The 23793-nt window shown below is 38.8% G+C and overlaps 1 protein-coding gene across 1 annotated transcript in view; it reads right to left on the reverse strand.

Moving 5' to 3' along the window:
- Positions 1-944: 944 nt before the first annotated feature.
- The window catches only part of fgfrl1a (fibroblast growth factor receptor like 1a), a 66654-nt gene continuing 43805 nt past the window's right edge, over positions 945-23793 (reverse strand). The window contains exons 4-7 of the mRNA XM_065268021.2: positions 11312-11389; positions 4213-4497; positions 3056-3409; positions 945-2860 (exon numbers count right to left, since the gene is read on the reverse strand). Of these exons, the coding sequence (XP_065124093.1) occupies positions 2454-2860; positions 3056-3409; positions 4213-4497; positions 11312-11389 (1124 nt within the window). The 3' untranslated portion in view covers positions 945-2453. The remainder of the gene's footprint in view (positions 2861-3055; positions 3410-4212; positions 4498-11311; positions 11390-23793) is intronic.

Below are 23793 nucleotides of genomic sequence, written 5' to 3' on the forward strand. Positions count from 1 at the left end.
TTAATAGAGCCCAACATTTAATACTTAACTCAACACTTAACAGTTTTTTTCAACGGAGTTTCAAAGGACTCTAAATGATCCCAAAAGAGGCATAAGGGTCTTATCTAGCGAAACGATTGTCATTTTTGACAATAAAAATAACAAATATACACTTTTAAAGCACAACTTCTCGTTTAAATCCGGTCGTGATGCGCCAACTGACCCCACGCAATACGTCATGACGTCAAGAGGTCACAGAGGACGAACGCGAAACTCCGCCCCAGTGTTTACAAGTGTTGAGAACGAGGACCGTTCCTACGTTGTTGTATATCAACTGATACTAATTAATGTCTTTGTGTCAGTTTATTGTTTACAATAGTCCGCAAATGTGCGTTTTATATATGTAACACGTGACCTCCCTACGTCACTACGCATTTACGTTAGGTCGCGCTGGACCGGATTTAGACGAGAAGTTGTGCTTTAAAAGTGTATAATTGTTATTTTTATTGTCAAAAATGACAATCGTTTTGCTAGATAAGACCCTTATGCCTCGTTTGGGATAGCTTAGAGTCCTTTGAAACTCCGTTGAAAAAAACTGTTAAGTGTTGAGTTAAGTATTAAATGTTGGGCTCTATTAAAGTCCATTAAAATTAGAAAAATCCTGCAATGTTTTCCTCAAAAAACATAATTTCTTCTGGACTGAACAAAGAAAGATATCAACATTTTGAATGACATGGTGGTGAGTAAATTATCTGGATTATTCTTTTAAGAAAATTGAATATTCCTTTAATGTGTATCATCTAATCTTTGTCTTTAGTTTATTAAGCCTGATACTTTGCATTCATCCATCATCTCTAATTTGTCCTCCACCCCCGTAACACATACATTTTGAGGTTATAATATTTTGGCCTACATACTGTACCATTTTTATATACTCAACGAACAAAAATGCTCTAATGTTATAATAATGATAAAATGACTTTAATGTGTGACAAACATATATTTTTAACATAAAAACAGGCCAGACTGTACAAGATTGTCCATACAAAGATAACTAATTACGACCATAGTGTTATTTTTCTCAACATCACATATAAATATTAAACACTTGATATATGCTACATAGCTTACACTGGAGCTAAGAGGAAGACAATGCTATGTATACTCTTATTTGGTTTAAAACATCTAGATAATAACCAATTCGAAGAATCAAAAACATTGCTTGCAAATAAATTAACTAACGTTCGACTAGGTTTCTTTTATCGAGTTACGTGGGACAATGAATGTAAAAACATCTCGATGCTGAAGTAGCAAGCAGACATTTGGGCTAAGTGCATTCCTGTCTCGCCGCAGTGCTTTCAGCATTGACCCATTACCGTGAACATCACGGTAAACACAGACTTCACATGCACAGACAATGCACAATACATCAGAGTTTCAGGATAACGTTTGTTTTTGAAACTGTGACTCAGCTCTATTCTGTAAAGGTTAAAGGGGAGCCAATATACGAGCAGTCAAAGGCATCTACACAGTCTTCATAATAGTGGTCAAGCTTATGAAAATACAACACAAAGAAAAGGCCATAGAGGAACTATGGGACTGCAGTACCTCAGGTCATTCAGAGAACGCCCTGAAAGTTAATGAGAAACACATGGAACCCGTTGCCAGAACTTACAATGTCGAATCTCTTCGACTTATATTTAGTTACTAAATAACCGTAGGTCAAGAATAATCTCCTTTTCCATAAAGTGGAATAAAGCTACAATCAGGCAGAAAACAGGATCTTCGATTGACTGAACCTAAATCATGTCTTATTTAAAAGAAACTCATTAAGGCAAACCATACCTGCAAACTATGCAAAACAACATAAACATATGCCCTCATGCATTAAGTTGTATCAAAGAACCGATTCAGAACTGATGTACCTGTATTAATTGTAACTTGCAAATGATTTTTGCATGCAAAACTAAGTTTCACTGAGGTCTGGTGCTAATCCAAGCAGTCCTTTGGCCCCGTTCACAAAATCTGTTAAAGGGCTTATTACAAAAACGGTGTAGACATGTAAATAAAAGTGAAACATGTTGAGGAGACAATACATTCACTCAAATCAGTAACTTTTGTATGTGAACAATGTCCCATACAGATTTCGCAAAAGTGTTTGCTTTGCTGGCAGTGTTGTTTTTTTAGAAATGCTTTTACAAAAGACTCATATCATCGTTTGTTCGCCTTGCCCTTTTCCACCCATAGGTTCACAATGTCTCTTTGCTCCTATTCAGAACAAGGGATTGGTTCGACTGAAACAACATGGCTCAATTGTCTTGTTCGTTTCAGGCAGCCCTAGCCCACATTGGCCAACGAGCTGCCACACTGGGTCCAAAAACTGTGAAGAGATCTGTAAAGGAACCAGAACCGGTTTCTTGTTTGTGTAAGGACTCCAACAAGCAAGGCTCTTGTACCGTACACAAGCATGAGGGCTAACATTGGTAGTGGATGTGTTGGTGCTGGTGAATTTTCCCGTCTACGTGCGAGTGGGTGTGTGTGTGAATGTCTGAATAGATCTTTGGGTAGACTTTGGGAGCAGCTTGGGCCAACAGAAGCTGTTGTTGCTGTTGCTGGGCTACGTACTCCTCGTAGGTGACGGAGCCAATGCAGTCTTTGTCGGCAGGCGCAAGGGTTCGGTCCCTTGGCGGCTGCCGGTGACCGTTGGGTAAGGTTTGGGCTGAGATTATGGCTCCTGAAGAGCAATGCTTCCTAGACTGGCAGAACCAAAGCAGGACGGTTCCCAAAATGAAGACCACTCCGGCGGGGATACCGATGATGACGGGCCATGGCAGACTGGGAGGCAGCACAGATGGGATGGGAGAGAACGGCGGCTTTGGATCTGGATTACAAAAAAGAGATATAATTAACATACATAACACATGTACATTAACAAAGCCAATCCTAAAAGAGATCATTTAGATTTAAAACGAATGCATGAATAACTATTATTTCCATTTTCCATTATCAAGTCAACTTTAGGGAAATGTTTTAATCCACAGAAGGACAGAAATTAGCAACGAGAAATTTCACTAACCAGGCAGAACAGTAAGGAAGGCACTGCGGAAGCTGTAACCCATGGTGTTGGCCCCAAGGCAAATATACATGCCAGCATCTTCTTCCTTAGCCCGGGTGATAAGTAGCTTGTTTAAATAAGAACCGTCTGGTCGTGACCACACTTCACCCGCGGGCAACACCGCAAAGCGATGGTCGCCAACCTCAATGGTAGAGTTGTATTTGCTCTCGTCGCCAGGTTCAACCCTTTTTAACCACTGGATCACTGGCTTGACGTCGCTGCGCACTTTGCACTGAAATGACGTCGTGCCACCGTAGTCTACAGTAGTGTTTACTGGATGAGTGCCAGTCAGGATTGGCTTGGAATTTGTGCGCTCTGTAATGAAATAAGGAAAATGTATATAGGAAAATGTAAACTTATAATCAGTATTTATTAGAATGACAGGTCTGCAGTTTAGCTTTATACCTCTTTTCATAGAAATTGTTTGAATATTTTGAGTTTAGAGAACAACAGCAAGATTAATGAACTTCCCCCATACATGTATGCTGCCTTTGGGGTTGTTGGGTTGTGGTTGTCAAGTTACAAGACACAGTTGAGACTTAATATGAAGCAGATAGCAAACTTGCAGCATCAAAGTAGGCTATTCACTTGACTGGTGAATTATCAATCCAAATGAAAAACTTTAAATTTTTTACAATCCACTAAATGTAAGGATTAGGTTATTTACTAATAGTCATATACAGGCTGAAAAATTAACTGATATTTCTTTGTACAATCACTTGAAATGTCTCTTATCAGTTGTGTCAGTCTTGTTAATGGAGAATGAAATCTTCGGTAAATATTAAAAGGATAAAAAAGATGCTATTTGTAAGGTTTGGTGGCACAGATATTTCTCGCTGAACAACCCTTATGTTCACAACATCAAGTTTCCATTTGTAAAGGCAGCTGATGTTGTTTGTAAAGCATGAGACAGGATAACACTTCCCAACACTATGCTTTGAGGCCCTGCCAAGCAGCTGTTAAACTCCTCTGAACAGCATCTCAGCTATGAGAGAAATCACATTAAACTGTCTCTTTAACTGTTGATGCATGTGCCAGAATGGACGCTGTATAAGTGAGTCATCAAAAGGTGCATCGCATTCCAGGAGAACATGAAAGAGAAGTGCTGAATGACTCACGGATGACTTCCACTTTATAGGTGGCGTTGATCTCTCCAGCGCGGTTGGACACATGGCAGGTGTATTTGCCGCTGTGCTCCGGCGTGAGGTTTTTCAGGCTGAGGGTCCACTTTTTCTTTCGGCCCTCTCCCACCTCTTCGGGCGTCAGGGGTCTGCTGTCCTTCAGCCAGATGATGTCCGGTCTGGGGTTGCCACTTGCGGTGCACTTCAGCCGGACCGAGCTTCCCACCGGCCGTGCGATCACGCGCTTTCTCATTTTGGCCGGCTGTGTGAAGCGGGGTCGCACTACAAAGACAAGAAGAAGCAGTTTTAATAAAAAAAATTATTTTGTTGCATTAAATATGACTGTAGTACAGCAATGAAAATCTGTAGATGAAAATCCACAATACACATTATTTTATGGTGCCACTGTTACAATATAATAATCAGGGTTTCCCACAGAAAATGTGTTAGTTAAGGTGGTAGGGTTGTGCGTGTGGGCGGGGCTGGGGGCATGGCAATCAGAGGGTCAGGGCGTACGCGTCATTGCAATCAGAGGGGCGGGGCGTACGCGTCATGATGAAAATATATTTTTTTAAACACTCAAATAAAACTCAATTTTGAAGAAACTATGACAGAAAATGAACACATACTAGATTATTAATGAATTAAATGTTTTATCAACTGGCTAGTTATCCTCCAGACAGTGACGGACCATGTCTTTCTCTCATTTCGGCCATGTGGTGCGCGTGCCCTGTTGGCTATTCTCCGAGATGCACTTGACGGCCTTTTGTGCGGCAAATTTTTTTTCTGGACGACCTAGTTAAGGTGGTAGGGTTTCCCAGCTTAGGTGGGCCGCCTGAACTGAAAAGTGCTGCGGGAAACCCTGATAATACCTAAACACAGAGTACTTATGATTAACAACATGTACTTATACAGTACTATAGTGTTGGGATTAGGATTAGTTGCATTTAAATAAGGCATAATTTACTGCTATAATAATTTCATGTTATGTGTAATAATCATTGTAAGATAATTTGTAACCCTACACTTAACTATTACAAAATAAGTTTTAATTGTATTATACACTGTAAAATAATTTTATTTTATAAAAAAATCTTTAAAACTAGTTTTAAAGACTTTTTGTAAAACATATTTAATTTTATATAAATTATTTAATATATAATTATTTAATATATGTACTTTTCTTATTATTTTTGTGGTGAAATATGACCCTGTTTTCTTTACTTTCATTGTTACATTTAAAGAGGCAATTGTGGATACCATTAATCGAATTATTTACACATATCATGTACAGTTTAAAGTTTCCCTTTGAAGGCCCCAAATGCATACCATGCATAATGGTTTCTAAAGTGTAGACTTTAAATAAACAGTGAAGACTGGTCAGATTAACTCATCATATGTCCACGGTAATTGACATAACACCGACAACATTACAATGAAAATAAACCATGATAAAGCTGACATGAAGTTCTTCTGTGGGCAAATGTACTCAGGGAAGCACCACACTGTGAGGGCAATCTGACAAAGCAAACAGTGGCCCTGCTGTAGTTTTACTCTATAATACTGTAGTTCCCCGCTGACCGCTCACAGTAGACTCTGAACAAACACAGCAAAAGCAAACACAATGGCGAACAAAGGGTCTCCCACTAGAAGTCATTATGACTGTGATGCTTCACAGCAGAAACACAAGCAGGTCAGGCTCCCATTAAACACTGCTGAGTTCTGCACTCTGAATAATATACACCACAGGTCAGGGAGTGAAACATACAGGTTTACATAGAGTACTGTGCAAAAGTCTTAGGCCACCATGCCAGATATTTTTGCAATGTTATAGTGATCATATATAATTGGTTCTCAGTCTCTATAGAATACATCCAGAAAATACAGAAAATACGTAGTATTAAAAACTGTATAAAAATGTAAACTGATGTGTCAAGTTTTTAGGGTAAACTCCCCTTCACTTGAGCAATAGCCTAAAAAAGCCTAAAGAAAATTAAATCCTAATTTCAAATTTTAAAGAATTTTTTTTACTTCATTCTGTTCAAAAACGCTCAAGATGTGTTTCGTGCCAAGAGAGGTCACACTAAACACAGACGATGCCTAAACAAATTTAATTTTAATTTTTTTGTACATATTTCCTGTATCTTCTGTTTGTATCTTAACAAAAAAGAATGAAAAATAAATATGGATGGACATTAAAACTTCTAAAACAACAAGTCTGGTGGTGGTGGCCTAATACTTTTGCATAGTACTGTATATATTGATGTAAAAATGTATTTTTAAAAATAGTTTTTACTTTACTATACTAATATGTTCACAGATGTCTCTTACAGTATCTCAAACCACATGTAAGCTCTCGAAATGAGCGTGTCAGATTGAATTACGCCGCAAAGATCATTCACGCTTCTGGATTAGACTTTTATATTTCCGCTTGTCCATTAAAGTTAATTTAAATTTTTTCTATTTAAGGAATAGTCTACCCTTTTTCCATATTAATCTATGTTATTACCTCAACTTAGATGAATTAATACATACCTTTCTTTTTTCAATGCGTGCTCTGTACAGTGTGTTATGAATGTGTTAGCATTTAGCCTAGCCCCATTCATTCCTATGGTACCAAACAGGGAAGCCACCAAACACTTCCGTGTTTTCCCTATTTAAAGACTGTTACATGAGGAGTTATACTAGTAAGTATGGTGCCACAAAATAAAACTTTTTTTGGTACCATAGGAATGAATGGGGCTAGGCTAAATGCTAACACATTCATAACATGCTGTACAATGCACGCATTGAAAAAAGATAGGTATGTATTAATTTGTCTAGGTTGAGGTAATAACATAGTTTAATATGGCAAAAGAGTAGACTATTCCTTTAAATTTTGATATACGTAAAGAATAATTGACAACAGGCCATTGAATTATTAGAAAAGAATACACAACCAAGGTGGTAATGTGGCACGACGCGAAGCAGTGTGCATTATTTTCTAATAATTCAAAGGACCGGAGTCAATTATTTCGCTTATGCCACGATTACCACAAACATTGCTCTGGTTCCTTTTTTAAAGACATTTAAAAGGTTTGGTGTGCGAGAAAAATAATGATCCCCATGGAACATTTCTCAGCCAATCAGAATAAAGCATTTAACAGGCCCATGGTATAAAGTATAATATTTATATTTTGACAATTGACATGTGGCTCTTGTGGATCAAATTTAATTTAAATGTTTAATTTATGACAGCTTGATATTAAGATGGGCTGTACTGTCTGTACACGAATGATTTTATGTACATTTATTTAGGGCTGCATAACGATTAATCGCAACTAATTGTTTGCAGAATAATAGTTTTTGTGTTTAATAATAATTTTGTGTGTAATAATTATGTATATATAAATACACAGACATGCATGTATGTTTAAGAAATATTTACATGTATTTATATATTTATATATAATTTATATTATATATAAATTCTTAATATATATGTTTTCTTAAAATTATTGGTTCAATCTGTGAACCTTCTCAGAAGGTCTCATAATCTAATGATGCGATTAGAAGCATCAAAGTTTGATTTCACACTGATTTCAATCTTTGACATGATCTTACTCAGTCAGGCTTATGTTTAGTGGTCTGTTTTTATTAAAATGTTGATTTAGCATTGCATTTAGTCACTGGTTTAGTACAATAGTCAGCAATTTAGCTAACAAGCCAATCCTACTCAAAACAAACACTGCAAAAGCGAAATACAAGAGTGAACTAATATGCTTTACACACCCAATATTGTTAATTCAAGGTCATTGTTAATCCTATAATTAAGACTACAAACATTGCTTCACATTTCACACTGCATATTTTACTTTATCTACTAATTAATCAGTAACATTCTCATGGTTAATATTTTTATTTATGTATGTTACTAACATAGATTTGACAAGTACAATATGCAACAAGTAACCCGTTTTACTGCTTTGTCCATCTGTAGAAATCTCCTTTGGTTGTTTTAAGTTTTGTAGCATACTACATAAATATTACCAAATCTCCTTATCACCAAAAGCAAACGGTGTTAAACTCTGCGATACATGACACAGTTTATGACTGGTTGTCTACGCAAAAGAAGACCCAGTCTTTAAACCCGGTAACCAGTTCCTATTAAAATTACAAGTGTGAATAATTGTTTAATCCACATGTGTATTGTAAATCCAGTTTATAAACAAGCAGGTCAGGCCTCTGTGAGTTCAGCGCTGCTCTGATATCTCATCAGATTGCAGCATCTGAAGGAAAGGGATTGACCTCTCCACCCCAACCCTTAGACACTTCACATAAATAGCCGACTCTTTGGCACGTCAAACGCAATTACCAAAGCAAACATTGGGCTCGAGAGGAAGGAGTGTGTGACTTTACAGAGCATTTGGCCACAGAAAGTAACATGGGTACTGTCAACACAAACTCATGGCGATTTGTGAAGTGGCTAATTCGAATGAATTTTTACGACTAATTTCATATGTTTTTGTATGGGGTGCTTTCGCTCTGTGATGGTGAGTGTAGGGACAGGTTAGAGGTGGATTCACTTCATCACGAATTAAAATGCGTATGAACTCTGGTGACCTCAGGTTGGTTCTGTCCATTCTTGGACCATAGGGCTACCGGTCAGTGTCTGGGATGATTCAGCCACATGTTTGCTGAGATGAGGGTTTGATGAGAAAACAAATGGCTGTGACTGACCGATGTGCTGTTTAAACAATCAGGGAAAGGCTGTTTTCCATTTAGCTAGGTTCTCGTTTTTCAATACGACCAAGAGTGCATCAATACTGGACCACTGACCCTCTTCCAGTACACATACTGATGTCATATTGGTTAGGACCATGCGGCTCTTCAATTTATCCTCAAGTCTTTGAGTCCAACTAACTAACTACATACGGTAATGCTAACTCTATATATCCACAATTTTGCAACCAAACACCAGCGTAACAACAAACCACTATTAGTGTACTAATATACTACAACACTACACCAGCTCTTCTTTTTTGTTCATTTGGGCAACAAAACTAAACTTTTTGAAAACACTTTCCAAACGAGATAGATTAGAAAACGCTGTTTTCGACTTGAGACACTTTTCACTCCAGATTGCATTTAAAAAGGTGCAAAGTAAATAATGCATAACGTATGTGTTACTCATTTTACACCATCTCTACACCAGATGCGAAAACTTGACGTGCCACTTGCGTCAAGTGTAGACACGGAGTAGATGAACTTAAAGTAAATGATATTCTCAGATTTCAGCATTTATTTGCTAATACATTTACTTATGTTAAAGCTGACATAACACACAAGCTGGGTTTCCTGCACGCTGATTTAATCTGCTTTTAAAGTATTGCATAAGAAATGAGTTGAAACACCAAATTATGAATAAAAATCCCTTAATTCGCAAAAAAGTTTTTACACTTGCTGGCTTGAGGTGTTTTTTGACTTTTGCGAAAGAGTAAATGCCAATAATGGGAGATAGAACACATTTGCCGAATTAATTCTAGCTTCAGGAACATTAAACCCACATGACTGATCGTCTAGCTGTATCAGCCGATGTTGTCTTTTCCATATATATGGGGCCCGACGTCATTGCAATGCCCTTGCTGCTAGCGCCTGCATCACAAATTCTGCATTCCTTCTTCTCTGCACAGCATTCAGCAGTTACAAGCTGCACTGCTAGTAGGGCTGTCACTTTTTATTCGATATTCGAATATGCATTCGAACATGACGTGAAATATCCGTATTTGAACTATAAATAAACCATCCGTTTTTTTAAATGCCATGTGTAGCGCATTTTTTACAGTAACACCTCATAATAGGAAGGAGGCTGAGAGTGAGAGCGACGACGGCAACTGTGCGCAAGAGAGGGAATCAAATTGTACCAAAATGAACCTCATGTGCATGTCAAGATAGAATTATAGTTTGTATATAAAATGACATATTATTGTTTATAGTGTTAAATATTATAGCAGAATAAAAAGCTTGTGTTAATACGTTCGCATTATGAAATTAGCATGTATGAAGATACTTTCATCATTTTTACAACGCAATGTAAACTTTATATTAAACAACAACAGCATTTGTATTGTAAACGGATTTCCGCTGAGTTTTCTGCCGAAATCTGCGGGCGCGAATTCCGTTTGCGTCTGCCTATATACTCCTGCTGCTATTTAAGTTGTCACGTTATTGTTTGTAACTGTTCTGAATCATTTTTTTTAATATATGTATAAGTTTGTTATTCATAAGTTAATAACCTGCTGTTTCAAACATTAAGTAAAAAAGTAATCCAGACAACCCTGTTTATGACTGTCACTGTTAATAATTTTGTGATTGAATCTCTATTACGGTGGGTTTTTGATGCGCGTGGGGGGGCGCCTAGATATTCGAATATATTCGGATACGTGGCATGATATTCGAAATCCGTTCGAATTTTATTTTTCTCAAAAGTGACATCCCTACTGCTAGTACATTTATAAGTTGCCCAATCGTAACTAAATGCAGTCATGTCTTCATTTTCTTAGCGTGTCTTGTTTCATTTGTTGGTTTACTAGGTTACCAATACCACAATTATTCGCTCAAACAACTTGATGGAAACGCACCTAATTCTTTTTTTGCGAATTTCAAAAAGACTGCTTCACATTTGGATGGAAACTCCAGTATTGTTACATAACAAGCCAATGATATTAAGAAGGAGTGTATTCGCCACAGAAATGCTTTGTTATATATCCAACTAGTTTTTCAAAACTTTGCTCACGTTTAACATGAAAATCCAACTCTTTAACATGGTAAGTAAGTCAGAATGCATGAAATCCCCTTTAACAAATACAACATTAATGTAAAGTGTTACACTATTATATCTAATATATCTTATTGTAAATGTTTACAGGTAGCAGTTTCCTTGGACAAGTTTAAGTACATTCTAGTACAATGCAACCATAAAAGTTGCAATTCATGTTATGCCGCTTATGAAACCTCTTGGCAGCTGCATGCATATTTTCAGTTACTTGCTTTGCAGCAATTATAAATACCAGGAATGAAGGAGATCAAAGGGGATCAGAGGACTGTAGCACCTTACCCAATTTTCCCGACAGGTCAGTGGAGTGCTCGCTTTCACCAGCTGGTCTGGCCCCTTCTCTCCCTGCGCTGGAGTCATCTACAGAGAAAGAGAGAGAGAGTGAATGTAGCGTGATATATTCAGGTCGAAATATCTGCATGCTCCTTGCATACTCCAACATCAGCATTAACTGACGTGTAGACGTGTAGTACCGTAATTATATTTCCTAAGCTAAATCAACACAAACCTTCAAGCCTAAATATAAATATACAGCTGTCACTTGATCAGATAATGGGAACGAACACGATACTGTAGCTGAGCACCTTCAAACGGTAATGCTGTAGTTAGCACACGCCGATGTCAGAATAACATTGATAATAACAGGCACAACCTTTATATTTTGATGATTTTATTGAGTTTTTAATGAAATGAAAGCCATCCGCCTACAGTCTCGTGAAAATCATTGCTGGAAATCTGTGGTCCTTCTGCTCCAGTTGCAGCCCCTGCTCATCCGCTCACCACATGACTGGCATTTTCAGGCCTGTCAGTTCTTTGAAGCTGTCGGCGGGGCGGTTTGATCTGAGATTGTACACAGTTTAACACTCCTGCAGGAGACTTTCCAGTTGGGGCAAAGGAAAACAGCTCTATGCCGGACTAGCAGCTTAATTACTACGGCTCGAGATCTCCTCTTACCCTTCACAGAGCCCCCCGAATACGGTCCGCACATAGCTATTTTGTTCACGTTGGGCTAACTTTCATTGGAACGGTTTTGCGTACGTTTTCATTGGCACGATAACAGCGGATTCAGAATGACTACGAGCGTGTAATGTTAATATCATTCATCAGCGTAGTCGCCAAAAACTTCATGTTTGGGTCTGGGTTCTGCCACAGAGCCAAATTTCTAACTTCCATAACATATAGAGCGCTCTGTGAGCTCATAAAACATACACGCTCTTCAAAACTTCACGACGTCTATAAAGGTGCCTGAGGAAAATCCTGGTTTGATTCATGGAAAGTCAACAAATCTTGGTAGGATGAGGGTTGTCGGGTTTCAAAAACGAAACAAACTTCTGTTTCCCTTTCATTAAGGCAAAGTGACACCGCAGCATGCCGCATTTCACACGTCGGCCTGCCAGGCGTGTTCGTAACTTTGAAAAAGTTTAATATGACTGAGCTGTTTGCATAACCCTTCCGTGTGTTTGCTTTCATATCTGCACTGGAGACAGCGGGAGAAAAAAGGCCTTTTCCAGTGGAAATCTGGATTTTTCACCAGGTTTGTGGCCAGTTTTACTGTTCATTGGTGAGGTCTTAGGGTGGTGAGTTGCCCTTCTTTGCTTTCTGGCAGACCCAACACTGAGTTTCTGTGGATCTTGGCAGCGTCCAGCGGTCCCTCGCTAAGCATAAAACGTCCAACTTGGCCGTGCCACGTCTGTCAGGGGTAGCAAAAACCCTCTGGTGTCAAAGATTTATTACGCTTGTGTGTTCTGCTTGTGACCTCCAGTGCTGTCAAACAGTCCAAATGGTTACATCAATGAAGCTGAACGGCCACGTCCCTGCCGCTCTGTGTTTTTCGGAAAGCAAGGCAACCACTTTTGCTCAAAGCAAAACAGTGTTTCTGTACACAACGTGATAATTATGCTGTCATCCGTTGTGTCTTTGGTGAAGTCTGCTATGAAACCGGAGACGGTTTGGAGTTGATCTTCTGATGAGCGAAACGCAGACAGAGGAAACAATGCTAGGAGCTAGCCGTTACCTTAGCTTTGATTTACTGAATTCCAGCACCGGCTTATGGAAACCATTACCAACTCCGCTGCTACACGGCTCTGTATTAACAGCCAGCTCTAAACTGTGAAAATTTATGGGCCGTGGTCACAGCAGAGACGTTACTACATTACTGACTACAGACTAACCCGAGAATGAATAACATTAGGAGGTTGACAGATTAACTGCCTGTCATGCATATTTACGTTTGGTTGCAACAAATGTATCTTTTGGCCACAGCATACCTGAGGCTACAGAAGAACCTCGCTTGAGTTACTTTGGTGAGAGGAAGGCAAAAACTGGGACTATCAGTAAAGTCACTGATATTTCAGCCAACATTAATAACATGAACTTTATTAAGTGAACATCAAAACTGACATGAACTTACAACATGTGTAAAATAAATGTCCTCTTTCAAAAAGTGGTACTCCTTAAAAAGGCCACTTCAGTTTCATCCGTCAGGTGCCGGTGATGCTTCAGAAGAAGAATATTCTACATACTAAACGTACAAACAGGCTTCACTTTAAAATAAAGCACATCGTTTTTATTTACAATCCAATCAATTCCCAAAAGATAAAGTTTTGTGTGATAAAACTATTTGTGACATCTTATGTGTCACAATGTAATTTGACCCTTTTGAAATAATTGAACAGCCAGCGATTTAGCTCAAAGTAGTCCAAAAGTTTTTTTTGCCAAGCTATTTTTTATTTTTAATGATTGCCTTCAGCCATTTTCGAATGTGGTTAAAAATTATATAAGAGCATCTGGATAGTTTCTGGAAGGTACAAAGGACTATTGAGATCATTTTCTGATTTGCTCCAGCAACCCCAAAGTCGAACTGTTCCATAACGTCAACTTCCTATCGACCGAATCCGCCTGATCACCTACAGTCATTCCTGCTTTGGCGCAATCCCTAACGATCCCGCGCCTGAATCCGTACTCCAGCTGTGGAGCAGCGAGCAGATTTTGTGAGGCCTTCTTTCTCCAAGTTGAGGACTGACCCTTGCATTAACTGCTTCCGTTTCTCTTTTAAGGATTACCGGAGCAGAGGGAAAAGCAAAGACTCTGGCAGAGACTACGTCTACCCTCAGGGGTTTCACATGATGAAGAGAAAAGTAAAGGCCTACCTGAGCAATACGAGTATGTGTTATTAAATATGTAACCGAAAGCCAAAATAACAAAACAATGGGGAACTGTCACAGATACACGGAGGAAAACCTTTATTGCACAAAGCTTGCTCTTTTTTTATAGTAGAATGGATGTCTCAGTTGTGCTTTACGTATGTATCAGCTGAGCTAATATATAAAAATCAACAATTTGGTATTGGAAGACCTTGAAGTTTCAGTTCATATTAACCCTTAAATGCATTGAGGTTTTGCCAATCAAAACAAATATTACATATGTGGGTCTGTAGCGAATGTATATCTACCAAGTTACCAACGATCTCCTAATTTGTATAAAACTGTCCTAAAACTTCATTAACAATTACAAAATGATAAAATAAAGCATGCTGTGTTACATTTTGACATTTAATTTGCTATTAAACAGACAAAATAAGTAAAAATACAATGTTAGAAGTATGCACTAATGACATTACAGGTCTCTAAAGACCCAAGATATGTATTTAAGGGTTAAATAGTTAATACTGTTAATAGTAGACTTTGCTATCTTGGCAAATCAGTGTATAGTATAATACAATATGGGGAAACTAAATACTGAATAATCTCTATTGCTCTCAATTAAACCTTATAGCTACCTATGCAAAGCCAATGAGATTTGCAAACTTTTTTTGTAAAAACTTTGTACATTGTCAAACACAGTTTATTCACGACTTAATCATTTAAAAAGCAAGGCAACTGTGCAAAATTGAAACAGAACACTGAATAAAGAGTTTTTCTTAGATCTGAAGTAAAGCATAAATGGCAAATGAGAGAATGTTTAGGAACCGGAGTCTTAAAAAAAAAACAAATCTTCCATTGCTTTAAACACTAAAGGGCCTCATACCCCAAATATAGCCCCATTCCTGTGATTACTCTGCAATCTCAAAAGCAAACTCAACCTTCATTTCTGTGCGTGTGTGTGTGTCAAGATGTATGCATTTGTTCGGTTTAAACGTGTGCAGAGCTCTAGTACGGCTTGTAACAACAGGGGATGATGGCATACGATTGGTGGGCTCAGTGGTAATTGTGGCCACCTGTGATGGGATAAAGGGAAACCTGCTGTACAGCTTGTGTTGTGTGGTGGGGGAGAACACGGAGCGCTAAGGGTCTTGTGCACCGATCCCTGTTCTTCCTGGAGAACTGATCAGTTTAAGTTTTAAACTATTCAAATTTGACAAGATATTTCCATAATAAATATTATTTTGTTTTAATATGTTACTCTTTTATTCCAATTTTGCACAACAATGTCCTAGTTTTCGATCTTTTATTTTAAAATGGAAAGTCTAAAGCATTGAAACAGTAATGCATTCAAAAACTTGGAAAGCTTTGCTTAGTATACATACAGCATACTGCATTTCTAGTAGGTATAGTATGATAGAATGCCATTCCACCTCAACTATCACTAGGGGGCAACACTGCATGAAGACACTCAACATGGAGAAAACAAAGCTGTGATTTGGCCATCAATTTAATTTTCATCGATTTTCATCAATTTTTCTTCACTGCTAATGGGGAAGTACACAAACTAGGGGTGGGCGGTATGACCAAAAATCAATTTCACGAAATGATCATTTTATTTCACGGTAACGATATATTTCACAGTATATATATGTTTTCAGCTTTATGTTTATATTGTTTTTGGAATATCCAAATTTGCAGAAATTTGCAACTCACTAATTAGCTTGTAACTAAATGCTCACTACAGTTTAAAAAAAATATATAAGTTTAAAGGGATACTTCACCGATTTAGCATTCAGCTTTGTATCTGTAGAAACCCGGCAGTATTACTGAATGACCATGTTTCCCTCCATCATTTCCCCCTGAGAGGAGAGATATCTGCATTTTGGTTCTGCAAAAAAGTCCTCCGATGATGCAAAAATCGTCATATTACATCATCGGAGGACTTTTTTGCAGAACCAAAATGCAGATATCTCTCCTCTCAGGGGGAAATGAGGGAGGGAAACATGGTCATTCAGTAATACTGCCGGGTTTCTACAGATACAAAGCTGAATGCTAAATCGGTGAAGTATCCCTTTAAGTTAGAGTTAAGTAAATGCACTAAAGATAACAAAAGGCAAGTCTTGACTGACAAAATCTTGTTTTTAAATCAGTTATTTATTTTGTAGACTATTGAAGATATAGAATGCATTGTATTTTGTATTTATGCATACATTACATAAAAAAATATTCACAACCCACAGGAAAAATACCTGTATATGAGATCTTTAGATATAGAGATTATAAATATGACAGGTGCTTTGAGGTAATGATCATGAAGTCTGTTTTGAGGTACTCTCTTGCACATTAACCGCTGCGTCTCTTTCTCGTCTTTTTGATCAAAGATGAGCAAACAGCGCGTCAAACTACATTGCTCCAGCTCCGCACACATTACTGATATAAACACGAGTTTTGTCTAAGGGGCAACCTTCCGATCTCTCTGATGAAGCCAATACGGAAGTGACTTAAACTGCAATTCATCGACCGGCCAATTGAGGCGGGCTCCAAAAGGGAGTCAATTCCCATAGACCCCCATGTTAAAATGTCCAACTTTACAGTAGAAAATAATATGTTTACAGTCTGGTACAAAAAGTGTTTTTGGTCTTTATTGCTAATTTTGCCCTTAATGACAACTGTGAGAGGGGTGAATTTTTTTGTAACTCATCCGTTTAAATGATATTAAGCCTTATTACACGGCTCTCTGGAATGCTTGATTCTGATTGGTCAGTTGAGACATTTGCAGGTTCGTTCTTTTCGAATAATAACCGCTCCAAAATAATAACGCCTAGCCGGTACTACTTTTACGGGTAAGATCGCTCCGCGCCAATAAAGATTACTGTTTGTTTGGCGCCATCTTGTGACAAACACTGGACAACCACGACAAGACACAGAGAGCTTACTGAGACTGAACTTGACAAAATAGAGCATGACAGCTACGAAGCCAACACACAAAAAAATACAGAATGGGCATTAAAACTTCTCAAAGACTGGCTAAAAGAGAAAAAATGGAGACAAGTATGAAGCAGAGGATCTTAATAAGGTATACGATCATTTTATGCATCTGTGCAAAGTTTCGCGGAAGGATAAAAATGTTAATTTAAAACAAATATGCCAATAAAATGTTTCAAATTCATATTCATGTCCAGTTTTTTTTTCTTATGTGACAAGTAGCCATGTAATAAGCGGGATAATGTAGAGTCAGCCGGTAGTTATCGGGAAATAAGCCCCTTCAGTGTGATACAAGACCCTCCGCTTCGCGTCGGGTCCTGACCACACTGTCGGGGCTTATTTCCCGATAACTACCGGCTGCCTCTACATTATCCCTTACTTAAACTTCTGCATAAATTAGGGCGTGGCCACTTGAGTGACAGTTGAGCTGCCACTGCTGTCACTAGAGTCGAGCTAGGCGGGCATGGTTTTAGCAACCAGCCACCTCAGCTTCACCCACGAACCACCTTTTTACCCATTTTCGGTTATCTGCGAGTGACGCGCGATGATGCACTGCCAAAATGGAGACGGAGATTAAATTTCAGCAAATTACTCTTTCATTTGCTATGAGTGGATTATTTCCCGTTTCTCTGTCACACACAGTCTAACATGTGGGAGTGCAGAGTTGGCCACGCCCACTTATTTACATTACACATAATACACGAAATAGAAAAATCTGTACGGCCTGAAGTTTTATTTTGAGGTAACAGAATATACCGCCCAGCCCTAGTACACTATTATTTAGACACACTAACAGATCATTAAATTGTGGTGTCTTAATAACACGCTATTGTTGCACATGGTTTGCATTTATGTGCAAGCTAACATCTAGCTAAATTCATTATGGTAATATTTACTAATACTTTTAAGTACATTTACATTTAACGTTCACATTCTTTAGTACTGAAACTTCGGCATCCCTTATGTTTTTAAATGACCTTTTATTACTTGACAATAAAGCAATATTATTATAATTATTATATACTCCTTTGTAAAATAAGCATAAAATGTGTGGTCGGTGCTTCAATGGCGTATCCGTAGTAAATTGAGTCCAGTTTAATCTTTGTCAACCTCAGCACAGCACACCAGTTGGACTCCACATTCTTCTCATGTCTGCATTTAGCATCTGCTTTATATCATGTTCACACTTCATTTATACGCTGCGAAATATAGAGGCTGAACAATTTCTGACTTTCTGTCGGTACAGATGAACTGCTGATCATCAATAACGTGGAATCTTCGCACCACGAGTTGCAGGAGGAAAAGCGGAGACAACCGTATGCCCGCACCACAGCCCATTCAAAGAAGCTTTCAGGGACAAGAAAGCCTCTTCTGTGTCATGCTGGGAGAGATAAAGACGTCCCATCCCGAATCCAAAGCTCTGATGTTTGTACACTAATTTAGCGGTGGAACCAAGTGCTCGAGAAACTTGGCCATGTAACTGGAAAACACATCCATAAAGCATCCTTTTGAAATGACAAAGACAAGCTGGCATCTATTCTCCTCAGTGCCAGCTTGAAAGCCGCTTAATGGCTTTTCTGCACGCTGAGCTGTCAAGACAAACACAAGGTTCTGTGGAAGACGCTGAAGATGATCTGTGGTATGTTTCCAGGGGGTTGGCACAAGACCTCGCTTCCACTGTCCACCCTGAACGTCCCAGCTGCCTGCCTGTAACTCTAGCATACATCAAGGACAGGACGAAGCTTTGCCGAATTAACATATCTCACATATTGATCGTGCGGCACTCCCTTTGAAACCGACACCTCCTCCGGTGCACTTTGAACTGGGCTCTGTTCTGCCCAGATTATTTCAAAATAAAAAAGGCCCTTAAAGGAACAAGACAAGGGGTGTCAGTTACTCGCGGGCTAAAATAAAATCAAGTCAACAGGAAATCTTGTACTGTATGTAGCTGAGCTGCACTCTTTAAATGATTCTTGGAAGCAAACGGCATTTCCCTGATAAAGGTGATTTTTAAAGAGTAATCGAAAAGTACAAGGCTATTTAATCTTCGGCCAGGAAAATGGTTGACTATGTGTTTACAGCAGTAAAATCTTCAACACAAGCCCCGAGGAAAATTTGGAACAGCGTTTAGCGAATTTTGAGCTCGTTTAATTTGCAAGGCTCTCGTGTTTGCAGTTTCTGCTCTTGGAAAGCGAGATCAATTGTGTAAATAAATTCAAGCCTCCTATAAAAAACCCATGCCAACGTTAAAATTTTAAAATGGTCTTTCAAGCATGTAAAAATGCCATAAATAGTAGTCCCAGTCAACACATATTTTCAGCGTTAGTCTGCAGCAACAGCTCCTCACCTTTGAGGCTGTCAGGAGGAGTTGATAGAAAAGGAGACGGTGCCAAAACTGTCGAATTTCTCCCTATCAACAACACATGTCCTGAGTCTCAGTCCATAGCCCATCTTCTCTGCGTGATGCAGAGCATTCACACTTACATTGAGCATAATACGATTTGAAGGTTTAAACCACATCAAAGCACACCTTAAAAAAAAAATGGGTGGAAAATGATGGAGAGACTGGCTTCAGTCCACAAATGGTACATTTTACTACACAAGTCTCTTTTTGTTAACACTTTTAAGGGAATTCGTTAAATAAACTGTGTTGGTTATGGACGCTGTGCAAAAGACGAATGTGAAAAAAAACGCAACTTAATTATGGCAATCCATCAAACCTACTGCAGGAGTCAAGAATGTCAAGTTTTTGATGGACTTAAATGTTTAAATATGACTTTTATAATGACTTTAATGGACAGTTTCCCAGACAGGGTTTAGATTTATCCAGGACTAGGCATTAGTTATATAAGGACATTTAAGTAGCAAACATACCTTACAGAAAAACAATATTGGAGTACATATTGAGACAAAGGAATGGCATTTATATATGTTAAGATATATCAGTGCAATATGTTTTTAAATAAAGACAGCTTAAACCGGCATTTTAGTCAGGGATTAGGATAAGCCCTGTCTGGGAAACCACCACTAAAAGTATCAGCACTGCAATGAGATGTTTTTGTATGTTTAGGTAGGAGTAATATTTTTACAGAATACATAATTCAGCTAATGTACAATAACAGTTGTGTATGCATCACATGTAAATGGTTTATCCAATGATACCTTTTATACATTTATGACCCATGCTGGCAAAATGAGTCAGAATGCGCACAATATAATTTTGAGCTAGATGCAAAAGAAAGTATAGATGTCAATTTTGGTCGAAATTGGGGTTTTAATAAATATAAGTATATTAAAGGGCTGTGCACACCAAAACTTTTAAACGCTGCTAAAACGCCTGGAGAACACCGAATGCCAGATGAGTGCCAGCTTTCGTTAGCTGAGCGCTTTGGTAGCTTTGATACTTCAGCTGTGCGCCGGTTGGTTGCTGTGGTAATGTCCCACCCCTCCTCCACTGTGATTGGATGGCCGTGTGAGAACTGACATTGATGAGCGGAGCTGATTCAACTTTCAACGCTCAGCACCGAGGGCAGAAAAAACACAGAGCGCTGGTTTTCAGCGCAGAAGAAAACTGCTACAGTAGCTGCTGGCTTATTTGAAAAACGCAGAGCTTCCATTGGAACAATTGAAAACATGTGCCGGCCGCAGGCGTAAAAGTTTTGGTGTGCACACCCCCTAAGCCCTCTTTTAGTGATTCCAATGCTTTAAATGGTCATTAAACATCTAAAATGATCTTTATTAGTAGGTTTTCCGAGAGGTGTAACATCCTTACTGCTTAATCTAATACAAAGCTGCGTCTCCATCCATATACGTGTCTGACATTTTGGTTTTGGTTTTAAAACATGCAGAAATTAAAAATAGAGTGCAGGACCTGACTGATGTTAAAAGAGATAAAGTTTGTGACCTGATTGATGTTTAAAGAGTTTTTAAGTATTAAAAATATCTGTTTCTTCTTCCTTTATTTCTTTACGCCATTCCAGCATCTACAGCTATATTCATGGTGAGAAAAAATTAATCCATACACAAGTTTTATTCAGACAAGTTGATCCATACACAGGTTGGAGGCGGGACAATTAGGCAACTCCAATTTGCCTAACTTGTATGTTTTTGGCCTGTGGGAGGAAACCGGAGTACCCGGAGTAAACCCACGCTGACACAGGGAGAACATACAAACTCCACACAGAAAGGCCACCTGCCCTAGCCAGGGTTCGAACCGGGGACAATATCTGTTTTGACAAGATATAGGGCCCTATTTTAACGATCTGAAACGCAAGTGCGAAGCGCAATGTGCAAGTGACTTTGTGGGCGGATCTTGGGCGCTGTGCTATTTTCCCAGCGGGAGAAATAACTCTTGCGCCAGGCGCAAATCAATAAGGGGTTGGTCTGAAGTAGGTTCATTATTCATAGGTGTGGTTTGGGCGTAACGTCAAATAAACCAATCAGAACGCTATCCAACATTCCCTTTAAACACAAGTGCGCAAGTTCCATGGCGGGTTGCTATTATTATGACGGATTTACCAGGCGCAGGATTTGCCAGGAGCGGTTTTACATCCGAGGAAACCGACGTTCTTGTAAGAGCAGTCAAAGACAGAGAAGTTGTTTTGTATGGAGATGGGAGAAACCCGCCCAAATCAGCGTAGGTTAAACAGGCGTGAGAGGAAACAATTGTCTCATCAGCTGGCATCCCCATCGTTGCGCCAAGCGCTACAATGATGTCAGGAGACGGGGGAATCCCAAGCTTGCCAGCATAAATCGGGCACGCCGTGTAACGGGAGGTGGATCTGCCTCTACACAGGACCTGACGCTAGCAGAGGACATCATTGCGTCCACCCTCACCGCTGAAAGGGTTTGGGGGCTTTGAAATCGGACCCAAGAAACGCAAACAGTCCAACCCCAAAGTACACTTACAAATCAAGTTCATATACATTAAGGTTTCTTATGAAAATATTTTAATCGTTATTTGCATGAGAATTTTTTAACACAGCCACACAATAAATAAAAACTATCACCACAATGCTCACCACAATGATTTCCCTTATCTCATGTGTTAATATTTTTTATTGTAACAATTTATGATTTGCAAAAATAACTGTTGCATCTGTGTAGATTAGATAAACAAAGTGTGTGCGCGTTGTGCACGCTATACATTATGGTCAAGCATGCGCCCTTAAAATAGCATAATGAACCACGCGCAACGCACCACTGACTTTAGACTAGTTTTTTTTGGTCAGTGGCACAATTGTTTTTTGAAACTGCAAAATAGCATCAGGGATGGTTTGCGCCGCAACACGCCTCCTTTTTTGCGCTGAACCGACCAGGGAGCGCAAGTTCATTCCTTAGTTTGCCGACGTGCGTCTGTGGAGGGAAAAACCCGCTGTGCGCCGGTGCAAAATACGAATGATACATGCGTCACTGACAAAGTCAATTGCGCTGGGTGCAAGATAGGGCCCATAATCTGTTATGTCTTAAGTGAATGTTTGGTTAACTGTTGGGAAAAATATCTGATGTGTAACATTATATTAGATCCTTGCATTACAGATCTTTAAGTCTCTTTCTCAATGTCAATCAAACAATAAAAGAAATAAAAGTGATTTTAAGTTATGGATGCAGTGACATTACTTTTAAACTTTCAAAAAGTGCCTTTGCTGACTTTGTAAACTTCAAACAGGTAGTCATTTTTTTGTCAGATTCCAACTAATCATACATTGTTTTAAAGTTTTTTTTTATTAGAGAATGACAAAATATAAATAACTCACTTTTGAAATTTGCTCATTCCAACTTATTTTGCCAGCACGGGTCACATTATAAAAAATTAAACTGACAAAAAATGTGCATATCAAAAATGTTTGGTTATGATGGTTAAATAAATACATTTTGCACCCATAAAACAAATAATACAGCTGGAAGCAGTACTGTAATTCACTTGTAAGAGCAAAGTAACAAAACGCAAAAAAAATATTCAAGTTCTACTTCATGATCAAAGCAGAAACCATCATTATATTTCTAAAGGTCCAAACATACAATGAACAAAAACATTACCAAAGAGCAGAACACTCAGCATGTCAGCATGGAACAAACACAACAAAAGATTGCATAGACTTCAAAGGAACTCATCCACGAAGGCTGTGTGCTCTCCAAAAAAACACGTCTAAACTAATTGGTGCATCTATTCGGCCTGACCTCGGTCTACTTGTTTCATTTTTATACAGGTTGGACTACTATGGAGGCGAGGTCTGGTATTCAGCGTGCAGACGAACGTGTGAATAAAGGCTATGTCTAATGAGAGAGGATTCTTCCACTACACTAGCTACCAACCACAGAGCAAAGAAAAAGCTATTATGGATCTTTAAAAGGGTGGAAACTCTGGATAGGTGTGCAGACGCAGGGCTGAAAAGACGTGAGGCACCTCCCTCTGTGACAAACCCTTGGTTCCTACAGCAGGAACAATAGAGGAACAAGCTTAATCCTCGCCGACTCATAATGAGCTATAAGCTTTCTTTTCATGGCAAAAATGTTCTCCCTTTTTGGGGGACTAATCAGGGACAAATGCCCTGAACCCTTTTCAGGTTCCACAGACTTCATTCCTTTGCTGGTGCTCATCTCTTTTATCCTACGTTTCAAGTGTCCTAGGATGAA

The sequence above is a fragment of the Paramisgurnus dabryanus genome, chromosome 16 (assembly GCF_030506205.2).
Source record: "Paramisgurnus dabryanus chromosome 16, PD_genome_1.1, whole genome shotgun sequence".
Lineage (NCBI taxonomy): Eukaryota > Metazoa > Chordata > Actinopteri > Cypriniformes > Cobitidae > Paramisgurnus > Paramisgurnus dabryanus.